This window comes from Punica granatum, chromosome 2, assembly GCF_007655135.1.
Source record: "Punica granatum isolate Tunisia-2019 chromosome 2, ASM765513v2, whole genome shotgun sequence".
Taxonomy (NCBI): domain Eukaryota; kingdom Viridiplantae; phylum Streptophyta; class Magnoliopsida; order Myrtales; family Lythraceae; genus Punica; species Punica granatum.
In genome coordinates, this window is record NC_045128.1 from 40,177,522 (window position 1) to 40,200,684 (window position 23,163).

The following is a 23,163-nucleotide window of genomic DNA, read 5'->3' on the forward strand; positions in this document are numbered from 1 at the left end:
GAAATTGAGGGGAGCACCCACTAGAGCTCCCCCCACCAAAGGGTCTTGACCCACCTGTAAAATGGAAGGAAGTAGAGGGGGTAGCTCCAATTGGGGGCTTCCCCTCGACGTCCTCTGCCCTAGGCAAGGTCGACTGGTGGGTCCAAGACCCTCTGGCGACCTCGTCTGTGGAAGCCCTGATTGGAGTTCCCCTACTTTAAAAAAAAATCTATTAAAAAAGAAAATAAAAAGACCTAAATGATATAACATGGTCCTTACTTAATACTGTCATGACGAAATGACCTAATTAATATATCAAAAATATCTCCCTATGTATTTTTAGTAAAAAAAAAAGACTTATTTAATGTAATAGAGGACCAAATTGATGCAAATTTATAAATTGAAGCACTAAAGTGATGCGTCTATGCAAATTGAGGGATCTAATTGACGTGTCAATGATCAAATTGATGTAATTTTCAAATTTAAGGGACTAAATTGATCTAAAAAAAGGTCAGGATCCAATTGATGTAACATCTCATCTCATGGACCAAATTGCCTATTCGCTCAAAAGGATATTGTGTCGAACCCAGCGCATGCGCCCTATTTTTGACCTCCGGTTTTCATAGACAGGCTGGTCTGTTGTGGCAATGGCGGTCCATATCAAGCCATACCAGCACCCCAAAGACGTGCAAGAATGATTTGCTGGTTCCGATAAATTTTTGGGAAGAAAATTTGACGTATTCTTCGTGACCAAATAAGACCTTAATGTTACTATAAATAGTAGAAAAGCATGACCCTTCATTAATTTTTATTAATTTTCGTGTCTGGTAGTCTCACTCTCGGTAATTATGAAGTAAAACATATCAGAACTCGATTCAGAAAATTTTCATCAACGAATTTTTTTTTTCCCTTTGAAAATAGCATATACTTGGGCATTTGGTTACATGCTCATTATTGCAGTCAATGTGTGATAGATAACATACATCTTAAATGATCTAACGATGATATAATGAGAAAAAAGAATCGCGAGATAGTGTAATTAGCAAAAAATTATAGTATAAGAACTTCATGTTTATCATCCCAAAAAATAATAATAATAATAATGTTTAATGCCGATCACTTATTTGCTGCAATTTTATTACGTTTTATTATACCTTGTAACGAGATAAAATAGTTTAAAAGTTTCAAGACCTTTTAGAGTTCTTATGCCGTCTTGGATTTTTATGAAGAAATGGACAATAACCTAAAGTGCCATTGTTCCTATTCGCATCTTATACTATAATTGTAGACGTTATATTGGTAAGGACGATACCAAATTATTTGTAAAATGGATTTCTTTGTTTTTCTTGAGGATGATACTATAATTCGCATTTTTCTTTGTTTTTCTTGAAATTATCACCGAATCTCATTAAGAGATAAAATATGAGTTTTCAATTGGGATATCTTTAGATTTGTTAGGATAACTGTTAGTATTTTTTTTCAAAATCTTTAACGGTCTTGACATTTATATATTTCTAAAATTTACTTAGGTGTATAATAAATGAGATTTGGTGCATAATAAATGCTTTAAAGAGAATTTTAAAAAATATGAAAAAAGAAAATTTTAAAATACAGATAATAATTAAAAATGTTTCATAAATGAAATTAATGTATCTGAATCTCCTACTCACCATATATAATAATTAAAAGAATATTAAAAGGATATGGAAAACAATAAAAAAACAAAGAATAATATTTAAAAAAATTTAACAAGTGCAATTAAATGTTCCTAAATCTCTTACTAAATATAATTAAGAGAAATTTTTCGTTGTAATTTCTTAATTATATATAAGTGAGAAATGCATATAAACAATTAATTTAACTTGACATTATAAAAATTGAGACTAACTTATATAAACTAATATAACATTTTTGATATTCTTACGAAAATTATTGAAGCATATATATAATTTATCATAAAAACTAAATATGTACATGCACGAGGAAATTGAAAAGTAAAATTTATTGTGTTAAAAATAAGAATAATGAATCATAGAAATGATTATCTTCTGATAAATTCTAAAACAACAAGAAAAACATAAAAAAGTATATATAAAAAATAGAGTTAATGTACATATATAAAAAATATATCTAATGTCTCATTATGTAGAACAATAGCAATTCTTATTAACGAAGAAAGATTATATAAACTAAAAAAATTATATTATACAAAATAATAACAATAATCTTTATTCAGATCCAAGATTCCATAAATTTGAAACTAATATAAAATAATATAATTATATATAATCTATAGATAACTAAAATTTACTTGGTTGTATAATAAATGAGATCGAGTGCATAATACATGATTTAAAGGAAATTTTAAAAATATGAAAAAAGAAAATTAAAAAATAAAGTTAATAATTAAAATTTTTCTTAAATGAAATTAATGTATCTGAATCTTCTACTCACTCTATATAATAATTAAAAGAAAATTGAATGAATATGAAAAAATAATAAACAAAGAATAATAATTCAAAATATTTACTAAATGCAATTAAATATACCTAAATCTCTTAGTAAATACAATTAATAGAAAATTTTTGTTGTAATTTCTTAATGTATATAAACAATTAACTTAACATGATATTATAAAAATTGAGCTAATTTATAGAAATTGATATAAAAATTTTGATAGTCTTATGAAAATTAATGAAACGTATATATAATTTATCCTAAACACTAAACATGTATATGTACTAGCATATTGAAAATAAAGTTTAACGTGTTAAAAATAAGAATAATGAACCACGAAATTGATTACCTTTTAATAAATTCTAAAACAGTAAAAATATATAAGAAGTATATATAAAAATAGAGTTAATATACATATATAAATATATATATATAATATATCATTATATAGAATAATAGCAATCCTTACTCACGATGGAAGATTATATAAAGTGAAAAATGATAATGTATAGAATAATAATAATATTTATTCAGAAAAAAGATTCCATAAATTTGAAAAGAATAAAAATATATAAAGTAATATAATTATATATAATACAAACTAAAATTGTTAAGGAAATTAAATTAATTTATAAGACATAATAAAAACGTTGATTGTAAAATTATAATTGAACTATTCAAAAGTATTTATGTAATTCTATTGAAAATTGATTGTTGAGAACTTTTTTTTTCAATAATGATAATACTAATAAGTAAATTAATATATTAAACTGTGATAATTACTATTCGTACAAAATATAAATATATGAATACAAATTTGTGCAACGCACGAGATTGAACCCTAGTCTGTTTGGAAAATAAGTTCTCTAATGGGCATGGAAGAAGAGTTCGTCCTAAACCAGAAACATATTTTTAAATACAAGGGAAATGCTTCATTATACAAAATTATATAATAAAAGTCCATCGCTCACTTCTTCGTGGGCTTTTTTAATCACCGATCCAAGCAATCGTCACCGTTTGGTTTCGGAGTCGCGATTTAAAATTTTATCTTTAACTTTAATTCATATACTATACAACAAAACATACATTTTCAAAGTCAAACTGATACACCCCATATATTATTCAATATACAATATCATACACTACCTCATACATTACACAACAAAACTGATGGGGTCCATAGACCCTAAGTTTTTTTTTTATCTTTTTCCACTATCAAAATCAAATTTACGAATTCAAAACTTTATTGGGAGAATGACATTGTTGGTCCTAAAATTTTGTCATTTTTTGACATCAAGTCCTAAAAGTTTCACTTCGAAAAAACAGGTCCTAAAAGGTTTGGAAAAGTGTCAGTATTGGTCCTATCCATCACCGCCGTTAACGGAAGTGCCAGCTAGGCGAACGGCGCGTCCAACTGGCCGTTAAGTGCTGACGTGGCACGAATGCCCAACTGCACCCGACTCGACAGTCCGAATTTTGAATTTCAACCCGGCTTGATCCCCCTCCTTTCATCTCTCTGTTTCGTCTTCCTCTGCTTCCTTCCTTCCTCTCTCTCTCTCTCTTTCTCTATTCCTCCCACTCTCTCACATTATTCAATGCGATTATTCCGCTTCCTTCCAGCTGGTGACTGCTGAAGCTGCAAAGAAGGAAGCTCAAGAGGAGCTCCACAAGAAGATAGCGAAGAAAAGGAATGTTTGCGGCCCTCAAAAAGTTTTTAAGGAAGTTGATGAATCGAGCAAGAGCAGAGCCAGGAGTAGCCCATCAGAGGATGTTGCTGATGATATTCATAGGAAGATTAGAACTTCAAGGACAATTGGAACAGGGAAGATCAGGACGAAGAGTCTCCGCGTAGTAATTTCCTGGGTCGGTTGCCGGAAGCTACGAAAGCGATTACATCTTTGGAGAAACTTCGTTGTTTGTAATCTTTTAGACTCAAACAATGGATTTGTTGTGACTAGAAACGGAGAATTTCACAGAAGGCAAAAAGCATAGTTTCTCGTTTGATCAGGGTCGGGACTTGAGGGAATGACATTGAGTGTGTTGTACATTGAAAATTGAAGAGTCAAATAGAGTTTTTTGGGGGCATAAGTGGCTCCATCATCTTACTGTTTGTTTTTCTGCCCAGTGTTTAACGCTTACAAGTTCGAGCAATCTGAAGCAGAATTAAGCGCCTAGACTTTTGCTATGCTCTAACAAAACTCGATAAAGGCACAGCTCGAGTCCATCTCGAATGTATGCTACCGAGTAGAGCTTGCTGTCTGGACATTCAATTGGTGCCAACCCGATAAACATTTAGTAAATATCTAAAGTCGATCCATTCAGTCAAGCAAATTTACAGGCATAATTAATCTCGAATGTATGCTACCGTTTAGAACTTGTTGTCTTTTTTCTTTCTTTCTTTCTTCTTCTCCTTCTTCTTCTTTCTTCTTCTTCTTTTTCTTTTTGCAGATCGATTCATCGATCTCTTTTTTCTTTTTACCGTAACCATGAACAAAAAATCGATCTGCAATCTTAGGGTTTTCCAGGAAACCATGAACAAAAAATCGATATGCAATATTAGGGTTTTCCAGGAAACCATGAACAAACAATCGATCTGTAATCTTAGGGTTTTCTAGAAACCATGAACATCAAACTCCGCTCGATCGATCTGCAATCGATCTGTAGAAGTAGGACGCCTCCTTCTCGCACAAGCTCCGCTGATCGAACATCAACACCAGACCCACCTTCCATATCGAACCGCTAGGACCTTTCCGGAACACGTTCTCCCCCAACTTGTTCTTCATATTCTCGGCGAACTTCTTCTAATTTGGGTATGTCCATTTTGGGTTTCCCGTTGGTTGGCATTTGATGAGGAGGGAGGCGAGAGACTCACAAGCCACTCCTCTGCTCCTCCGCAAGACTCGGCTCGACGCTTCGACTCCACGGGAACGCCCTCGCCGGGCCTCTCCCTGAGCCCGCGCTGCCGAACTCCACAGCATAGCACAAAGAGGAGGAGGAAACAGAGCTGGTCGGGTGAAGAAGAAGACATTCGGACCCGAACCGACCCGATTCTGGGTGAGACCCGACATCCAGAACCGAACCAACTCGTGACCACTCATGAAGCGCCACGTCAGCATTTAACGGCCACGTGAACGGCTTTAACGGCGTTATCTCCACGTAAGTGTGACGGTAACGGTCAGTTAGATTTAGGACCAACGCTGATACTTTTTCAAACTTTTTAGGACTTGTTTTTTCAAAGTGAAACATTTAGGACTCGATGTCAAAAATTGACAAACTTATAGGACTATTAGTGTCACTCTCCCAAACTTTATCTATAGAATCAAACGCACCGTACAAATCCGGGCCAGACCGGTTTAGGAAGGCCCAGTATTCCGTGCTCCAGGCGTATGCGGCCCTCTCCCACAACATCGCGGGTGAAGCAAAGCGTGCAACCGGAGCGGCCACATTTCGCAGAAGGGCGAGAGAAGCTCCGAGAGGCAAATTCCCTCCCAAAAAATTTCACCCTATTCAGTGTGACCGAGTCAGCGATCGGCGTCGCTGTGCGGGGAAGGGCCGAAGCTCGAGCTAGAGCCTCCGGAGCCATGCCTTCGTTTCCCAGTCCCGGCACCGTCACCGTCTGCGAAATCAATCGGGACTTGAGTAAGTATCAAGCTGAACACTCTTACCTCTCTTTCTTCGGTGGCGTTGTGAGCTTTAGGGTTCGCGACGGCTTGGAATTTCTTCCTCTGCTTCCGACGTTTGGTATCGTGCGCAGTTACTGCTGATAGCCTCTCCGATGACCGCGCCAAGGAGACCTATGGAAAGATACTAGTGAGTGTTCCTCCCATATTTATGCTCGCTTCCGAGTTTCTGCAGCCGTTTGTTTCTCTTCGGTCTTTTCTTTGCTGCAGCTGTGACTTGGTGAGCTTCGAATGCAGGGAATGGTGTTCAGCCCTCTTCCATTTCAATCCGAGCAGCTGGCGGCTCCGAGCTTTTCTGAGCAAGAGGATGAGCAGCAGCAGGAGGAGAGCAGAGTAAATGTGGAGAGCCTTCCTATGAAAGGAGTGGTCGCAACATTGCAGGGGTTCGCGAGAAATTATCTCAAGCGCCTTTTGAATCCAGCAGACGTGAGTTCATGTTTTTCTTTTGTGCATTGAGAGTATGTTATCTACGAAGAGAAATTTGATTAGATCAGTGATGTTATTGAACTATCAATCTAGTCCCAATTGTATTAGAAATCTAACATCATAGTTGATTAACTTGATGATCAATCCCCGCTGTAACAGGTGAAATTGCTGTCAGAAGTTGATCTTCATGGAGTAAGCTGGCACCAACAGAAGCATATTATAGCATTTATATCTGGACCAAACCAAGTTTTAGTTCGTGATTTCGAGGATTCAGGTCATTATGATTCGTAATCGTCGGTCTTGATTTAAGTTTATGTACTTTGTAGGCTCCATCATGTACCTGCTAATTTATTGTTTCTGCTTCCTTTTATGGGAACAACTTTTATCCTTATTGTCTCTTTGGTTTGATCATGCTGCAATTTTGTTTTCTGGCAGAGTGCAAGGATCCATCCCTTTTGATCCATGAGTCACAGAGAGATGTTAAGGCACTCGAGTGGAGGCCAAATGGTGGGAGAATGCTTTCTGTAGCTTGCAAGTGAGTACCCATATCTCCAATGTTTGTTTTTACGCTTTTAACTGATTCTTGATTAGATTGTTTACTGTTTAGAAACCTTTGTTATCATACTAAATGATATACTGGTCATCTCCTTTCAGGGGTGGGATATGCATTTGGGCTGCTTCTTACCCTGGCAATGCTGCATCTGTTAGATCTGGTGCCCCGTCCTTTTTAGGTACTATGACCAGAGGCACTGGGCTCAGATGGACCTTGGTGGATTTTTTTCGAAGTCAAAATGATGAGCAAATCAGTGCTCTCTCATGGAGCCCCGATGGAAGATATCCATCAACCAGCTATCATATGCATTCATTGTGTGTGTGTGTGCGCGTGCGTGTTTTTTGTTTTCCTTTTAGGAGAAACTTGAGCACAATCACTAACTCAAGTGTCAAATTGGTGAATTGCGTGGCCATCTATTTTATTTTTGTGTAATAATGAGTTTCAGTCATCATGCTATCTCCCACATGATTGTAATTTTTTTTAGGTTTTAAAACCTTGTTGATGAACTTATGCTGATCTTATAGACCTATTCTCTTGGGAGGATCCCAAAAATCTTTTCTCTTTTGGTTCAATGCATGTTGCTGGTTACTCTGCAGCAGTCGTATTTCCTTGACTTTTCTTCACATACTTGGCATCGGCTTCATATGAAAGCTCATCATTCACCATATGGGATGTTGCCCAAGGTATGTGATGCTGATGGCATTTGATTTTCAAGGTCCATTGATTTGTTTCAGTTCATCCACAAGCTTGTTACATAATTGATCATACCTGCTGATGTTATTTTAGCCATTTGTGTTATTATCATTCTCCTTCATGACTTTCCGAATACTGCATTACATTTTTTGTATTTGCCCTTCGGTCTGCATTTGGTATCTAAAACACAATATACCAGGCCACATAGTCCGAATGGTTGTTTCAGGATCAGAAGTATCCTGGGGCTTGTGTTTAATATGTTCACTGATAATGAAACCAGTCTCAGTTACTTTAGCGAGTGTAATTTAAACCTGTGGCCAGCCTACCTAGCAAAGCCTCACCTTGAATAATTCCTTGTAGAAAATTTCTTTTGAAGCCTAGTCTTTTCATGATTTTAAAGGGATGTCTCAAGCAGTTTCTGTTCCATGTTGGAAATCTTTGGCTTTCCTTGCATCTGCCTTCTCCAGAAGACTTTTTCTGGTACTACAATTAAAACATCAATGGCTGGCATTTCTGTCTAACTAATGTTCATATGATTTTACTACTTCCAGGTGCGGGGACTCCAATTCGACGAGGCTTAGGTGGCATATCAATGCTCAAATGGTCACCTACTGGAGATTATTTTTTCGTTGCAAAATTGTAAGCCCATTGAGATTCAAAGCTTTGTCCTTTTTCTTATCTGTGGAGTTTGTCTTAATACAATCAAATCTGAGTTAAATATTGTCTTACTTGTAGTGACGGAACATTTTATCTTTGGGAGACAAACACATGGACTTCTGAACCATGGTCTTCAACCAGCAGGTTTGTCACAGTAAGTGAAAAGTAGGTTGGACGAATCTATTGATTTCAACGAGTGGGAGCCACTCTGAAGGTGTCTACTTTTCTGATGAGTCCTTTCCTTGAGTTTTAAGTGACATCGCAGGTTGATGTATCAACCTAGATGCACTTATCCATCCTGTTCCAATTTTTTACAACATCCTACTGATGATGCCTCTATTGATATATCCATCTTAATCCCTGATGGATAAATATTAATCTATATGCTAATTTCCTGTTCCTCACTTTGCTTTGATGTTGCAGAAGCTGAATACAATCGAAAGGAATTAAAATCTACTGTTGATGAAACATATTTAATGAACTACTTTATGCTATCAGCTAATAGTTCAACTCTTTACTTTTTGACTCCGTAATATTTTCCCTGGTAGTTTCACATACAGCATTTAAATTGCATGTGTCAATTGGAGTTGCATGCCATCGGTAAGTGGACCATTTATTCCATTAATTCTTTCAAGTTGTAACATCAAGTTTTCAACTCATTGCTTTTATCAGGGAGCTGTATGGGATCCCGATGGGCGTATGATATTAATTTCTTTCTCCAAGTCTGCAACATTGGCTTCTGTTCACTTTTCATCAAAACCTCCCTCAATGGGTATGTGAATTCTTCTAGATCTTGCTTTGACTTAAAATGCCTACTAGTTCTGTTGAGTTTCTTCTTTAGTTAATAAAAGATTATAGGAATTTTGTTCATGTTATGTGGGTGGCATACATTAAAGGAAATTTCCTTCTAATTGACTGACTTAGGATGAAACGAAATTGAAATGTACAGCTAGATTACCTGGCTATATGTGCTGACAAATTTTCCTTGATGCCACTTTACTGCTTTTGATTTAAACCCTTTATCATAGTAAACTAGCTTTGGCATTCCATAGTTGTACGTTTATTATTCACTAATATGGTTTGCCAGATGTAATATATTGTGCTAGGATGACATGCTACTTGTCTTAAAGGATAATAGAGAGCCACTCATTCAGATTTAAGGGAAAACTATGTGGGACTTGGCCAGTGCACGAAAATGCACTTTGACCTCTTGCAATTTTGAATTGAGCAGGGCATGAATTATTATTATTTCGGCTCTTCAGTGAAAACTAGGAAGCATGCTCTTTTGATCCTCTGTTGAAATGATTATCTTTTCTTTTTCTTTATGGCGGCATGAAGATGCACTTTTGTTACCAGTTGATTTACCAGAGATCTCCTCGTTAGCTGGCTGGTAAGTCTTGCTTACTCTGGCTACTTCTTTTCTTTACATGTTTTTAAGATTCTACCTACCATTTCACTTGAACTGCAAGCAATAATATGCATTGTTTTATGACTCCATTGAGTTTTGCTGCTTTCTGTCCTAGTTGTTTGTTCCTTGTAGCTCTTTCTGTCCTAGTTGCTGCTTTGATCTTTTACTTCTGTATCTTTTGTTCTGGACAATGGAATTACTTCCAATGTGAAATATGCAGTCAATGCATTGAGAAGATTGCTTGGAGTGCCTCAGGAGAGCGATTGGCTGTATCATTTAAAGGTGGGGATGAAGTTTACCAGGGCCTTATTGCCATATACGACGTCCGAAGAACTCCAGTAATTTCTGCATCACTAGTGTGAGTGTGAATTAACATTCAATATGTAAGCCCTTGACGAAGGAACATTAATAGATCATCATGTTCATTTTGTAAGTCATGCAAGAATAGTTCTTTGATCTGAACTAGTGCTGATTCTCTCGTCCTGCTTTGGTCTGATGCAGTGGTTTTATTCGGGGACCTGGGGATTCTCCTAAGCCAATAGCATTTTCGTTTCATGACAAGTTGGAACAGGGACCACTGCTCTCTGTGGTAAGCACCCATAAATTTTTCTCCCACCGCGTTTCAATTATCTTGGGGGATGCTTGTACAAATTCAAGTGTCGTAGATGAGCACCCGATATTTTTCTAATTTGGCTTAGTGAATGTTGTCGTGGTTGCAACTTCCACCCAGATTCTCTTGGCTGTATGAAGAAGATTTGCAAGCTCAATTTGGCTGACTAAGCAGCTATAACATTATAATTCTTTTACTTGCTAATCCTTGTGCAGTGCTGGAGCAGTGGCTTTTGCTGCACTTATCCTCTGTTGTTCCATTCTCATGTTCTTCCATAGTCAAGGTATTCCCCATCATGACAAACGCTTCTAGCCGAGAAGGCACCATTCTAACACCTGTGCTCTCTTGTTGCTGAACAATACGTGTGTGAAATTCGACAGTGTTCCATTGGGTTATCATGTAGCAAATTACCTGGGTGCCCTGGTGAAGGCTGTGGTTTCATTTTTCATGGATTTGCTTTCATATAAGCTACACAGTCTATGCCTCATCAAGTTCTTGAAGAAGGGAGTCCGATTTGAAACATATAAAGACTTGTTGGTCTTCATGGAAAATTCCAAACTACGGAAGTAGTTTTCCATTGGTTGAATTTCTTTCTTGACATATGCCTCAGAATTCTTGGCATACGCCTCAGGAAAACCCTGCATGTGAAACAACTATTTTCTTTACTGGTTAACCTGAAGAGTTTCCCAGGATTGATCATGGACAACGGAGTCGAATTTTCGAGCTACTTCTGAGATTGTGAACTTTCAAGCTGATCAAAATCGTGTGTTGGAGCAAGGTCACACCAATGTGTTTCCTTTTCAGCTCTTGATGTATACTATGATAATCTTGCTCCTGGCACAATTTGGAGTCGGCTTATTCATGCTCTTGTTATATTAATAGGAGGTTTTTTGCTCGGCCATATTTGATGGATATTTTAGTTTTGACGACTGTAGAGGATTATATAATTGATCTCTACTGTACGGCACAAAATTTGCTTTCTTCTAGATGCTGAATCATAGCCCTATCTTAGATCAGCTCACGATTACTAAACTATCTTACGGGTCGAAGGATAATGTCCCATAGTATCTATCTGAGTCTCATCCTCGTCCTCGAGAGGCTTATGTATACTATGATGCAAGACCATGCAATGAAGTCATTATAGTTGCCAATGTCCGTAGCATCGTAAGATGCATTCTATGATTGCAATCAAGAACCTACTTCAGGCTTGGCATGAGTTGGAGTTGATCACAATCAAGTTTTCGAAACATCTCTTCTTTTCAATATTATTATCGAAATATGATTGAGAAAGGCGGGAGAAATTGATAGAATATGTACTTCAAATAAATTTGTGGCGGATCCGGAGACAATAGAGATGGCAACAGGGTTTATTTGAATGGATATTTTACCCTTCTCAAATCTTGGTAGATGCTTAACGGGTTTTATCTATTTGGTCATGTGAGGAGTTTAGGGATTTGAGATCAAAACTTTGTAGATTGGAAAGAGTAGGATTTTACTTCAAAGTCGCTTCAAACATATTAAATGTAAATTTACTAAAATACCCTTATTATTTATATTTATAAAATATCTTTTATTTTCTTTTGTTTTCCTCTATTATAATTTCAATTTATAGTATTTTTCTCAAACATATTATGAATTTATAAGTGTTATGATTTAATTTTTTCGTATTTGTTTGGAATTTATATTTTATATTTAAATACTTTTTGTTATTTCAAACCATTTTCTATGAATCACATATTATGATATGTTCATACAAATTTTTTGCAAACTAATTAATGGGTGGAAAATGCAGTGAGTTTTCATTAAATTAGTAGGATGAGTTTGGTAATATTCTTTTAAAATCTTTGACTTTTAATGCCGAAACGCCCCCTATATATGCGTATGACCCGGCAGATGGTCTGGCTTCCGCCGTAGAAGCCAATGCTCTGACGAAAGACCGGGAAAATGGCCGTCGTGGTCTCTCCAAGTTTTCTGCAACTCCGATCAACCTCTCTCTCTTCTATTCCTTCATCTTCTCCATCCTCTTCCTCGTCGTCCATCTCCATAGCTGCTTCAACAGGTAGGTCTCTCGCGGCCTAGCGATTCTTACCGTTTCCTCCAAGTAGCGATGCGATCATCTAGTTAAGTATTACTTGCATCAGAATGTCCTTCGCCTGAATTTCGCTTCTGAAGCATCTGCTGTTCTTTCCGTCGCGTTTCTCTCATTACATCGATGTGATCGCTCGATTACTGATGGACTGCCCTTGTAGATTATATTATGGTTTTTGTAGACGCTCAATCTGTCAGTGAGACTAACATGTCTGTTTGATTTTGTTTTTGATATCCTAAGTTTCTATGTGCTGTGATTGAGATTTTTGTCAAGGAAGGGCACGATTCTTTTCTTTATGGTTGCAGTTTCGAAGCTGAACGGAAGACCCATTCGTTTCCACTCAGTGTCTGCTGATGGACTAAGCATCGACCTCCCCTTTGTCACCCCCAGAAGAGTGCTGTTGACACCGCTTGCTAAGGCGGCTGGCACTGATGAGGTGATTCTCGTTGATAGTGTCGACTCTCTCTCAGACAGTAATGAGGATGAGATTTTGGCTGCGGGGAAAGGCCTACTGGATGCGAAGCTTCAGCGGAAGCTCGAGCAGAAGATGAGGATGAAGCTGACGAAGAAAGCCAGGCTCCGGAGGAAGAAACTTGTTCGGAGGCGGAGGATGAGGAAGAAGAAGGGTCAGTGACCACCTTCCAAGGTCAAGTAATCAATTCCAGCCTGTCCTCTCACCGCTGTGCCTATTGATCTCCCTCTCTCTCTCTCTCTTCCATTCAGAGTCATGTCGATAAATCTGGCATCTTCCATGACTGTTGACGGTGGATTTCTTTTTTTTTTTTGGGGGGTGGGGAGGGTAAAGGAAATTTTTTTTTTTCGATTCTTCATGGATATGTCTACGGCTTTTGAAAATTTTTGGTAGGAAACGGGGCAAGATGCCCACGGTTTTTGAAAATTAGTGAAGGGAATGAAATGAATATTCGAGTTTCTATTTTTGTTAATTAATAGCAATTGGGTCTACCCGCGAAATTCCCGGTTGAATTTGGGAGATCTTCACTGTAATCGGACAGGAAGTTGTTGGCGGAGAGAGAAGGGGAGAGATAGATAGAGAGAGAGAGAGATAGAGATGGTTGTCTGAGAGGGAGAGAGAGGTGAGATGAGAATATTGAGGAGAGGGGTGATCTGGTGAGAGGATTGGGAGCAGGAGGCGCTGTTTTTGTTCCAAAAAAAAAAAAGATGTGAAAGGACAAAAAAGAAGAACCAGAAAACACCACAGGCAGGAATTCGATCCGAGCTTCGTCGAGCCAACACAATCGATCGAAGGAGCAAGAAGAAGAAGAGCAAACTAGCGGGTGTTTTCGAGGACAATTTCTTCGGGGTTGCCTGTCTTTGTTCTTTTTTCATGTGCAGATGAGATTATAATAAAGGAGAGGAAGAGACAGACAGGCAGAAGAACAAAAACAGGGAACCTGAGCATGAACAAAGTTCATAGCTGGGCCTCTTCCTCCATGGGGACGGCCTCCTCCACCAAACCCGCTCCAAGGAGGATCTACCAAGTTTGGAAGGGTAACAATGTAAAAGCTCCTCTCTCTCCCTCTGCCCTGATCCTCAAATCCTAATGGGTGTTGAATTTAGCTTTTGTTGATTGCCTGCGCTGAAACGAAATAATTGGGGTGCCTATTTTGCATATATATGTTTCGTTCTCTGCACTTGCTGGAAGGGATATTTTGTTCATAGCACTAGTTAATTCTCAAGTATGGAAGTCACTTGGGCATTTGTGTGGAAGTCGTTCGCAGTAATATACCTTGCTTTGACATGTAGGGATACAATGTAATCAAGTAAGATACAACAGGAAAAATTGGACATGTCATTTTCTATCACAGCCTAGAACTTGACCTGTGTTCTCAACCACCCTTTGGAAGCATAATTTAGTGCCTTTGATGAATATATTACTTGTTTAGAGAATGCATGGCCAAGATGATAGTGAATGATTAGGGCTGCAGAGTTATGATATTCTGTGAATATTCTAGTTCTTGAAATCGTCAAGATGATGAGGAGCAAGAAATGGAAAAAGGAATTAAAATAACACTGAACGAACTGTAGGTGGAAAGTCTTGATTCTATAAGCTCTTGCTTTCTTCCTTCTTGATTGGAAGAATTAAGAAGCTCACTTAGAAAATATTATTGCAGAATGTGAAGATGACCATTCAAACTTACCAGATAAAATTTGTTCTTTTATTGTTCAGAAATTCCTCTGTGGTGGCAGACTGGTCTTAGGTCCTGATGCAGCATCATTGTTGTTGACCTCAGTCCTCATCGGATGTCCCGCAATCACATTCTGCATAAAAATGCTTTTACTACTCAGAGTAGTCGAACCCTCCTTCGGTTACCCTGTGCTGATTGTTGGAATGATCCTCACTCTTATGGTTGGTACATGCACTCAATCTTCTCTTAAAATTGACTCATATTGAGCCGTCCCAAATGAATTTAAAAATGTGACATTTTGCGTTTTGATTAGTGCAGGACTTCACCTTCCTCTTCCTAACATCTGGAAGAGATCCTGGGATAATTCCGAGGAACAAACAGCCTCCCGAATCAGATGAAATGGTGGACTCGACCACCCAATCCATAGAATGGGTCAATAGTAAATCATCACAACTGAAAATACCTCGAACTAAGGATGTCCTGGTCAATAATATCACAGTAAAGGTGAAGTTTTGCGACACTTGTTTGCTGTATCGCCCGCCTCGTGCTTCCCACTGCTCCATCTGCAACAACTGTGTGCAGAGATTCGATCACCATTGCCCCTGGGTCGGTCAATGCATCGCACTAGTAAGTCAATCATGTCGGCATTGCTTTTCAGAAAACAAACTTGGTGTTGGTTTGGGAAAATAGTTTAATTTTCCTATTTCCCTTTTCTTGAAAAATACAATATAGGAAAGCTGTCGAGTGTCTCATTACACTTTATAAGTCCTTAATGAAGAACAGAAAATAGTTCGAAGATATCAAAAGAATGAAATGAGGGAAACAGAACCTATAATTCAGAGAAGTTTTAATGCTGTCTCTTGTTCTTTCTTTCAAAAAGAAGGAGATATTGAGGAAACGTGTTGGATTGTCCTGTCAAAAACCTGCAAGAACCTGACCGGAAGTTCTTTTCTCGTTGTGCAGCGCAATTATCCGTTCTTCATATGTTTCATCACTTCTTCAACCATCTTATGCATCTACGTGTTCGTGTTCTCGTGGATCAATCTTCTTCGGCAAGGACGCGACTTGTGGGGTGCCATGTCCCATGATGTTCTGTGGGTAGTCCTCATCTTTTATTGCTTCATAGCCGTTTGGTTTGTTGGTGGTCTTACAGTCTTCCATTTCTACCTTATCGCAACGAATCAGGTTACTCTCGATTCCTGTAATCTCGAATTCCATGTCATTCCTTCCTCACATTTCGTACCAATGTGACCTTAGAGATTATCTTAATACCTAACCCTTTTTCATGGAATTTCCCCCTCAGACAACTTATGAGAATTTCCGGTATCGATATGATAAGAAAGAGAATCCATACAGCAGGGGGATGTTTCGGAACATAAAGGAACTATTCTTCTCTAAGATCCCACCGTCGCTGGTTGACTTCCGAGCATGGACAACAGAAGATGAGGAAACGATACACGGGTCCGTTGTATTGGACGTTGATAGAGGCTTTGTTCTCTCAAAAGGAAAGTTTGACCTTGAAATGGGAGGTACTCTTGGGAAGGATGGAATGATGCATATGCCAAGCATTCTGCAGAATTTGGATTATGTTGGAATCGATGAGAAGTTGAAGAGAAAGGAGGGAGGTGGAGATAACAAGTTTGATGCGTTTTATTTCCCGCCCGAACTAGAGTCAAGATTCTCGAAGAACACGCCGAGTACGAGAAATGTTAGTGATAATAAGAAAATGCCTGATGCTCGGTAGCACTGTGTATACCTGGCCACCTCACAGAGGTACTGATTTTTCTGATAAAACATTTGCCAGAGTTTTGAAGAATAATCGAATTTCCAAAATTTTTTGTGACTATCAACCTCTGCTTTTTTCGACTCCCTATGATGGAATATAGGCTGGCTTTTCTCTTGAACGTATATGGAATCTTAAAGCACAACCTCATCATAATCCATGTTTTACTTTCTTTTTTTCATCGAAGAACATCGGAAACTGAAGAAATTACTTGTAAGCTTAAAAAAATAAAAATGGAAGGGCATCGTCTGTCCTGAAAAAATGTGCCATCAGGGAATGATTAGAATAGTGTTGTCTGCATTCCGTTTCAAGCATTTGATTGCTTTGCAAATGCTACCGTTGTTTATTGGAACCATAATTTATTTGTGATCAAATTATCATTGACTACACTATTTTTACATTCCAATTTCAGATGCAAATTTAATTGATTACTCTTTGTGATTGAATTTGCCTGAACTAGAGTCTTTCATTTCATTTCTTGAGCCCGAATGAACTATATTCATTTGATACAGGTGCAGGTCAGAAAGATTATCTGGTACGACGAGCCTGTGCATGCTGCTCCGGAAACTAGAGGTAAAAATGAGATGTTGGTGGTTTCATTTGTACTCCGAAATTAGTGAAGCAGTTTATTCAAGTTAATGCCTTCATTCATCCGTCTTGTCCCAAACGAGCTATAACTTGTGGCCAAAAGATGGTCTTGTTTTTCCCGGAATTTATTCATCCCAGGGAATGTATATCTGATGTTACTGACTCGCCCCTTTTACTATTCTCACCCAGTTTTGGATGTCAGGCTTGTGTTTCGTAACCCGACCTCCCAAATTCTCTGATACTGGACAGATCGATAATATACTCAATCTTTAATTATAAGTCATTCCTCTGGAGTAACATATATGCTTGGAAGAGCCTTTGCCTTGGGATAAATCTGTATCTGTAGGCCCTTGATGATGTTTCAATGTTTCTTTTTATCCTTTTGTGGGTGTGACAGAAAACTCGTATTTTCTAAAGGTCTCTTCTTGGTATCTATCCGAGTTGATAACTTGTTGGCAGCATAGTTGCAAAATTGCGAAACACCCAACATTCTTGATTTCTGGAGGAGTGTTGTGTCCTCGAATTCTCTTGGACGGTCTTTCAGGTTTTCTCTGCCTTGCCGCTGCACGCTGATATGAGATTCTGGGTCAAATCCAGGGTGTGTGGTATAATCTGGAAACGCTGTCCTTTGAGTGACTTGATTGAATTGTTTGTCTTTCAAATCTAACATGATATTCCTATTACGGCCGATTGTAGAGTGAAATTTCTATCCCGATATTGATTGTTATGGTTACGAAGACTGGAACCGGCACAATTCTGTTTTCTGCCGCTTCTTGAAAGTGGATCATCGTACTTTCATTGTTTCAAATCCAAACTGGTGCAATGTAATTTTGGACACAGGCAGAGAGAGGGATATGTTTGTCTCTTTACCCAACATCTCCAACCAACAGAAACGAAATGGCTCAGACTTGCGACGCTGTCCTCAAACTTGTCATTGTGGTTTTACTTGATTACAAAGTAAAAGGAAAAAAAAACAATAGAAAGAGTGAGAGGTGTTCGTGCGGTCTCCATATAAAACCAAAAGATCCCGAATTTGATTATGACGGTAGAACTTGTTAGTTGTTTTGTCCATTATACCATTGAGGTGTTTCCTATCCAATACGAACCTGAGCATACAAACTTGTTCATGTGGCCTCGGCATAGCTACTTTCTAGTTTCCATTAAACGATATGTACATATCCGGGTTTCCAGTGACTCGGATAACACACTACGTTATCAATAATTCGATCAATTATATTTATTTAGAAGGGAGTATCCTTGACACGAGATTGATTTCCCCAAGCTGCAAACTGCGAATCGATCTTTGAAGAAGTGAGTGGGTGCCATTTTGTGAAGCTTTGATATTCCTAATAGTAAAAATTGGTCAAAAAATATAATTCCTTTTGGGTCCACAAAAAAAAAAACCGAGGCTGAGAATATTAAAACGCGTTGTGAATGTGGTGGCACGTTCAGATTAATTAAATTACAAATTTAATCAATCAATTTAATAATTAATGATTAATATAATATAATTCTCAGCCAAAAAAAAAAAAAAAAGAAGGAGACGAAGGCGCTGAACTGAACAGAAGAAAACCCGCGTGAAATTGAAACGTCCGCCTTTGTCCGTACTCATCGTTCTGGTTCTGTTTTTCTCATCATTCACCATCAGAGTTCCAACATACAGAGTTCCTTTCTTTCAGACAGACAGACAGGCACATAGAGAGAGATGAGAATGACGATAAAGATTTTTTATTTTTGTTTCTTGGTAGAATCCGTCTGCAGCAACAAAGACAACAACACTCTGCAAAATCACTGACAGAGTGGCCTTCCCATAATTTCCTTCCCCAACGCGGGCTCCGGACGAATATCCTCCTCTTCCTCCTCCTGCTCCTTGTCACTTTCCAATTTCCAGCTGCCCCATCTAGCAATCCTCTTCACCATCATTGCCGCCATCTTCTTCTTCTTCTTCTTCTTCTTCTTCTTCTCTCTGTTTCCCATTCGCAGCCCGTCCACTATTCTCAGAGTCGCGGAGCACCCAAGGAGGATCCATTTCTGGAATTTCTTTTGGGTGGTGGGTTTTGTTCATCTTTCATGGAACTCGAAGAGGACGGGGTGGTCTTTGTCTGTCCCCGTATTTGAGCGTTCATGGTTTACAGGAAATAATCCGATATCGGGTTGTTCCCGCTTTTTCTTCTAACTTGGAGAATGGCCCCGGACTCTTCTCCTAAGAGGGTTTATCAAGTTTGGAAAGGAAGCAACGTGAGTACTCAATCTCTCTCCCCCTGTGTGTGTGTCAAGAATCGCTAGTTTGAGTATCTCATGCTGCGCAATTGATCGGCTTTAGCTATTTGAGGTATCGGGCGACCGAGTGACTGAATAGACCCCTCAGACTCTTTGTTGAGTATATTTTGTGATGATCACTATTTTGCTACTCTGCTTATATTGATCCAGTGTTGACTGTTTGTGGGACTATTCGTTCATTCGTATCTATACGTATTTGAGCTCTGCAAGTTCGACTTCCCAGTCGACAAAAATGAAGTTGATTTCGTGTACTTGTGGTTGGTTAGATTTAAATTCTTGCATCAGTCATCAGACTGGTAATGTATGAATGTCTTGTAGATTTGATATGATTGTTTGCAGTTCAAGTCTGTGTGAAGTCCCGGTGTTAATGAACACGTGCTTTTTTTTTTCTTGGCCAGAAATTCGTCTTTGGAGGTAGGTTGATTTTCGGTCCCGATGCAGCGTCCCTCTTTCTCTCTGCTCTCCTGATCATGGGTCCTGCAATTGCTTTCTGCATAAAAGCTTATTTGAAGATTGATGGCCATCCTCATTTTCTTCCCGTGCTGATCGTGTCCTCCATCCTCACTTTTCTGGTGAGTGCATCAAAACTTCATTCAACTGGTTGCATTATAGATTCACCGGTGAGAACTTATTCGAATTTCTATCGCAGGATCTAGTGTTCCTCCTGGTCACCTCCTGCAGGGACCCCGGGATAGTTCCTAGGAATTCCCGGCCTCCCGAATCAGATGAGGCTTTCGTTATGACTACCCCTTCTATGGAGTGGGTCAACGGAAGAACTCCTCACATGAAACTTCCCCGAACGAAAGATGTGATTGTTAATGGTCATGCTGTCAAAGTGAAGTATTGCGACACTTGTTTACTCTTTCGTCCTCCCCGCGCTTCTCACTGCTCGATCTGCAACAATTGTGTGCAGAGGTTTGATCATCACTGTCCATGGGTCGGTCAGTGCATCGGAATCGTAAGTAATCGTTTAATTTGTTTCTTCATGGAAGCGTCATGGTAACTTGTCTTGTTCTCTGAAAAAAGAAGTAAGTATAAAAAGAAGAATAGAATAAAAATGAACTGCACACTCGAGAAAACAGAAAGCTGAAGCCGTATTCACATCAACCAAACAGGGCAGGGCAGTTGAATCTTCATTGTATTGTTAGAAGCTGACCGTATCTACTCGTCTCCTTTTTCTTATTTGGGTCTTCTTGTGGTTTCAGCGCAACTATCGGTTCTTCTTCATGTTTATATCAACATCCACCATTCTGTGCATCTTTGTCTTTGTATTTTCATGGATCAACATACTTGAAGCTAAAGATAAGTGGGGCAATATATGGAAAGCCATGTCCCATGACGTCGTATCTGATTTTCTCATCATTTACTGCTTCATAGCAGTTTGGTTCGTGGGCGGTCTCACCATCTTCCACTTCTACCTTATCTGCACAAACCAGGTGAGCTCTGAAGATTACTTATGACTTGAAGAAACTAATATACTGAACAATAAATTTACCTTACGACTCCTTTGACTTAAAATTCGTGAGATAAGTGCTAAATGTTCATTTTTACACAACTATATTTCTCTCTGTAGACTACTTATGAGAACTTCCGCTACCGCTACGATAAGAAGGAGAATCCATATAGCAAAGGACTGGGCGGGAACCTCGTAGAGGTATTCTTTTCCCGGATACCACCTTCATTGAATAATTTTCGAGCATTTGTTGAGGCAGAGGAACCAATGGCAGTGGAGGCCTTGACTCCAAATCTTGGAGAAGGCACTGCTGACTCAAAAGAGAGACTCGATCTCAAGATGGGGATTGAGCTTGTAGAGGGCAACAGTGGTTTCATGCTCCCTGAGATTTTACAGAACTTGAACTATGATGATTTTGAGGATAGCCGGAGGAGCAAGGAAGGAGGAGAGCAATCTGCTGCTGATCCCTTTTTCTCTTGTTCGGAGCAAGAAAGGGAGGAATGGATACGAGAACCTGCTGATGCAGATCGAGAAAGGAATGTCAGTGCAGAAACTCCCCTCATGCAGGATGAAGCAGAAGGATCTGTCCAAAGTTCCGCTGGTTTAGGTGATGAAAATTCTGCCAAGAGAGCTACTGATGAAAGCGATTCCCATCAAACTGCTGCAGTAGTTTCTCAATCATAAAAGGTCCGAGCCTCAAGTTGTTTCAACCCAATGTTTTGTTATCAGTATTCGGACCGCTGTTTACTGATATTACTGATCCTCTGCTTTCCAGCTTTATATCTTTCTTACACACTGAAAAATGCATATAAGAAACCATAGTACTTCGTCCCATGACAGTTCTGCAGTGCCTGACAGAGTTTGAGCAATGACAGTTGAATTGTCAAGACAATTAAGAACTTTCTCAAGGAATTGAAGATCATTCTACTTCTCATCGTCAATCTTTTTCTCTCTTTGGCTACAGATATTTATCATCACAGATTCTGGTTGCAGAGTAGAAACTATGGCAGATCAATCTCGTTCTACAATTGCAGCTGTCGGAGAACTTTAAAAAATGGTTACGTCGGTTTGAAGAGAACATTTCCCATCTCTCATTATTTCTTGAAGAGCAAGTTTATTGCTGTAAATTAATGTCAGAGTAATTCGGAAACTTATGAGGAAAGACCAAACATGCCGTTACATTTTGAAAGAAACCCGAATATGTGTCCATAAAAGCGAAGCATGTGTTATAGTCATCTCATCTCTTTTTTCCTTTTCGGCATTAGAACTTGGTTTGCTTGTTTGGATTCATTTGTTTCGATGGAAGGAGACCACAAGAAACTTGTTGCCATATTTGGGATTTGAGTTCTCTTGCATTATTCTATCTCTTCATTATTAGTTTCTTCCTTTTCATCTTTCTTAATCCTCGGTTTGGTGGCATACTGGCAAATGGTCTCACTCCGTATATGTAAGTATATGAATACGATTGATATGCGTTCTCGGGTTCACCCTGTTTCCTAGCTCCGTCAAAATTCCCAGAAAGTGTATATCATCGGTGCTCATTTTCCTAGCCCGTTTGACAGTTTTATATAAGCAAGACCTGGCCTGTATACTTTGTTCCCATCTTGTTTCGTGCAGCTACGTCTATGACTTCCAGTAGATCGAGTACCTAAACGGAAGTTCTGGCTCCTGAGGAGAATGATGCTTTCAAAGTGATCAATCCTAGGAAGTCGGAAGTCTATTGAAACTGGGACGATCGACAAAATTATTAAAAAGGGGATCAGTTAATGGTCATTTGTGAAATTGAAGCGCTACTGCAACACTGTCAGTTTCTCATTGATTCAAACTGTAAAACAATAATCGTGTCCAAATTTGTTCAATTCACTATGCATGCCAAGGATGGGTTGATCAGTGCACCGGAATATCGCGAGCCAGCGATCCTTCTCATCGCCATTTGCTTCTTTAACAGGCCATTTTGGCTGTAGATGCCTATCTCAAGTCCCTGCTCCGATGCCGACATGAAATCATATTGCTCAACCATGGCGCTGGACAAATTTATAGAGCCAGGAAACTGGCTAGTGTGTCCGTTTTCGCGTTGGTTCAAGACGAAGACATTTTCCATAGGAGGTTAATTTTCCATCTGTTCATGATTATATGTAGGGACATTTTAAGCATTCTCCCATGAAGCTCGTTGAAGTTCAGGCAAATATAGTCATGCATGCTACCATATACATGTAAAATACGGTACATACAATATACAATAAGCTGCCTGCAGCCAGCTACGTCAAATGGTCCTAGCTAATCACATCTGTGACACACTCCACGCTCTCTCTATATATAGAGTTCCGCTTTGGTGAAGAAGACGTAGACGTATATATACA

The 23,163-nt window shown here is 38.7% G+C and overlaps 4 protein-coding genes across 8 annotated transcripts; all 4 read left to right on the plus strand.

Moving 5' to 3' along the window:
- Positions 1-5,832: 5,832 nt before the first annotated feature.
- On the plus strand, positions 5,833-11,449 carry LOC116196577 (aladin). Of its 3 annotated transcripts, XM_031526368.1 has the most exons (15): positions 5,834-6,075; positions 6,191-6,246; positions 6,354-6,542; positions 6,702-6,816; positions 6,978-7,077; positions 7,197-7,376; positions 7,720-7,778; positions 8,340-8,427; positions 8,524-8,599; positions 9,118-9,217; positions 9,784-9,835; positions 10,074-10,211; positions 10,355-10,442; positions 10,679-10,746; positions 10,844-11,449. In XM_031526368.1, exons 1-14 carry the CDS (start codon positions 6,018-6,020, stop codon positions 10,739-10,741), a joined length of 1,362 nt encoding a protein of 453 aa, XP_031382228.1. In that variant the 5' UTR covers positions 5,834-6,017; the 3' UTR covers positions 10,742-10,746; positions 10,844-11,449. The 3 variants fall into 3 exon arrangements, 2 of the variants coding, with proteins under 2 accessions (XP_031382228.1, XP_031382227.1); XR_004154851.1 differs by lacking the exon at positions 10,844-11,449 and having other exon boundaries at positions 5,833-6,075; positions 10,074-10,236; positions 10,679-10,694; XM_031526367.1 differs by having other exon boundaries at positions 5,835-6,075; positions 10,679-11,449.
- A 904-nt stretch (positions 11,450-12,353) lies between these two features.
- On the plus strand, positions 12,354-17,349 carry LOC116196716 (probable protein S-acyltransferase 1). 3 transcript variants are annotated; one of them, XM_031526577.1, is made up of 7 exons: positions 12,354-12,522; positions 12,858-14,069; positions 14,741-14,920; positions 15,013-15,326; positions 15,663-15,884; positions 16,003-16,472; positions 16,995-17,349. In XM_031526577.1, the coding sequence occupies exons 3-6, from the start codon at positions 14,815-14,817 to the stop codon at positions 16,441-16,443; spliced, it is 1,083 nt and encodes a 360-aa protein (XP_031382437.1). In that variant the 5' UTR covers positions 12,354-12,522; positions 12,858-14,069; positions 14,741-14,814; the 3' UTR covers positions 16,444-16,472; positions 16,995-17,349. The 3 variants fall into 3 exon arrangements, with proteins under 3 accessions (XP_031382437.1, XP_031382438.1, XP_031382436.1); XM_031526576.1 differs by having other exon boundaries at positions 12,355-12,522; positions 15,018-15,326; XM_031526578.1 differs by lacking the exon at positions 14,741-14,920 and having other exon boundaries at positions 15,018-15,326.
- Positions 12,408-13,186, plus strand: LOC116193994 (50S ribosomal protein 5, chloroplastic-like). Its single transcript, XM_031522734.1, has 2 exons — positions 12,408-12,522; positions 12,858-13,186. The coding sequence occupies exons 1-2, from the start codon at positions 12,408-12,410 to the stop codon at positions 13,184-13,186; spliced, it is 444 nt and encodes a 147-aa protein (XP_031378594.1).
- Positions 17,350-18,669: 1,320 nt separating the features above from the next.
- Positions 18,670-22,158, plus strand: LOC116193633 (probable protein S-acyltransferase 4). Its single transcript, XM_031522377.1, has 6 exons — positions 18,670-19,308; positions 19,749-19,922; positions 20,000-20,308; positions 20,556-20,786; positions 20,924-21,490; positions 21,768-22,158. Exons 1-5 carry the CDS (start codon positions 19,255-19,257, stop codon positions 21,485-21,487), a joined length of 1,332 nt encoding a protein of 443 aa, XP_031378237.1. The 5' UTR covers positions 18,670-19,254; the 3' UTR covers positions 21,488-21,490; positions 21,768-22,158.
- Positions 22,159-23,163: the final 1,005 nt, after the last annotated feature.

Coding starts and splice junctions, on each gene's coding strand:
- LOC116196577 (XM_031526368.1), top strand. CDS start 6,018: ATGCCTTCGTTTCCCAGTCCCGGCACCGTCACCGTCTGCGAAATCAAT. Junction 7,377..7,719: donor TCATGGAGCCCCGATGGAAG/ATATCCATCAAC, acceptor ACTTTTCTTCAC/ATACTTGGCATCGGCTTCAT. Junction 9,218..9,783: donor ATCAAAACCTCCCTCAATGG/GTATGTGAATTC, acceptor GGCGGCATGAAG/ATGCACTTTTGTTACCAGTT.
- LOC116193633 (XM_031522377.1), top strand. CDS start 19,255: ATGGCCCCGGACTCTTCTCCTAAGAGGGTTTATCAAGTTTGGAAAGGA. Junction 19,923..19,999: donor CCTCCATCCTCACTTTTCTG/GTGAGTGCATCA, acceptor TTTCTATCGCAG/GATCTAGTGTTCCTCCTGGT. Junction 20,309..20,555: donor TCGGTCAGTGCATCGGAATC/GTAAGTAATCGT, acceptor TTGTGGTTTCAG/CGCAACTATCGGTTCTTCTT.
- LOC116196716 (XM_031526576.1), top strand. CDS start 13,971: ATGAACAAAGTTCATAGCTGGGCCTCTTCCTCCATGGGGACGGCCTCC. Junction 14,070..14,740: donor AAGTTTGGAAGGGTAACAAT/GTAAAAGCTCCT, acceptor TTTATTGTTCAG/AAATTCCTCTGTGGTGGCAG. Junction 15,327..15,662: donor TCGGTCAATGCATCGCACTA/GTAAGTCAATCA, acceptor CTCGTTGTGCAG/CGCAATTATCCGTTCTTCAT.
- LOC116193994 (XM_031522734.1), top strand. CDS start 12,408: ATGGCCGTCGTGGTCTCTCCAAGTTTTCTGCAACTCCGATCAACCTCT. Junction 12,523..12,857: donor CTCCATAGCTGCTTCAACAG/GTAGGTCTCTCG, acceptor TTATGGTTGCAG/TTTCGAAGCTGAACGGAAGA.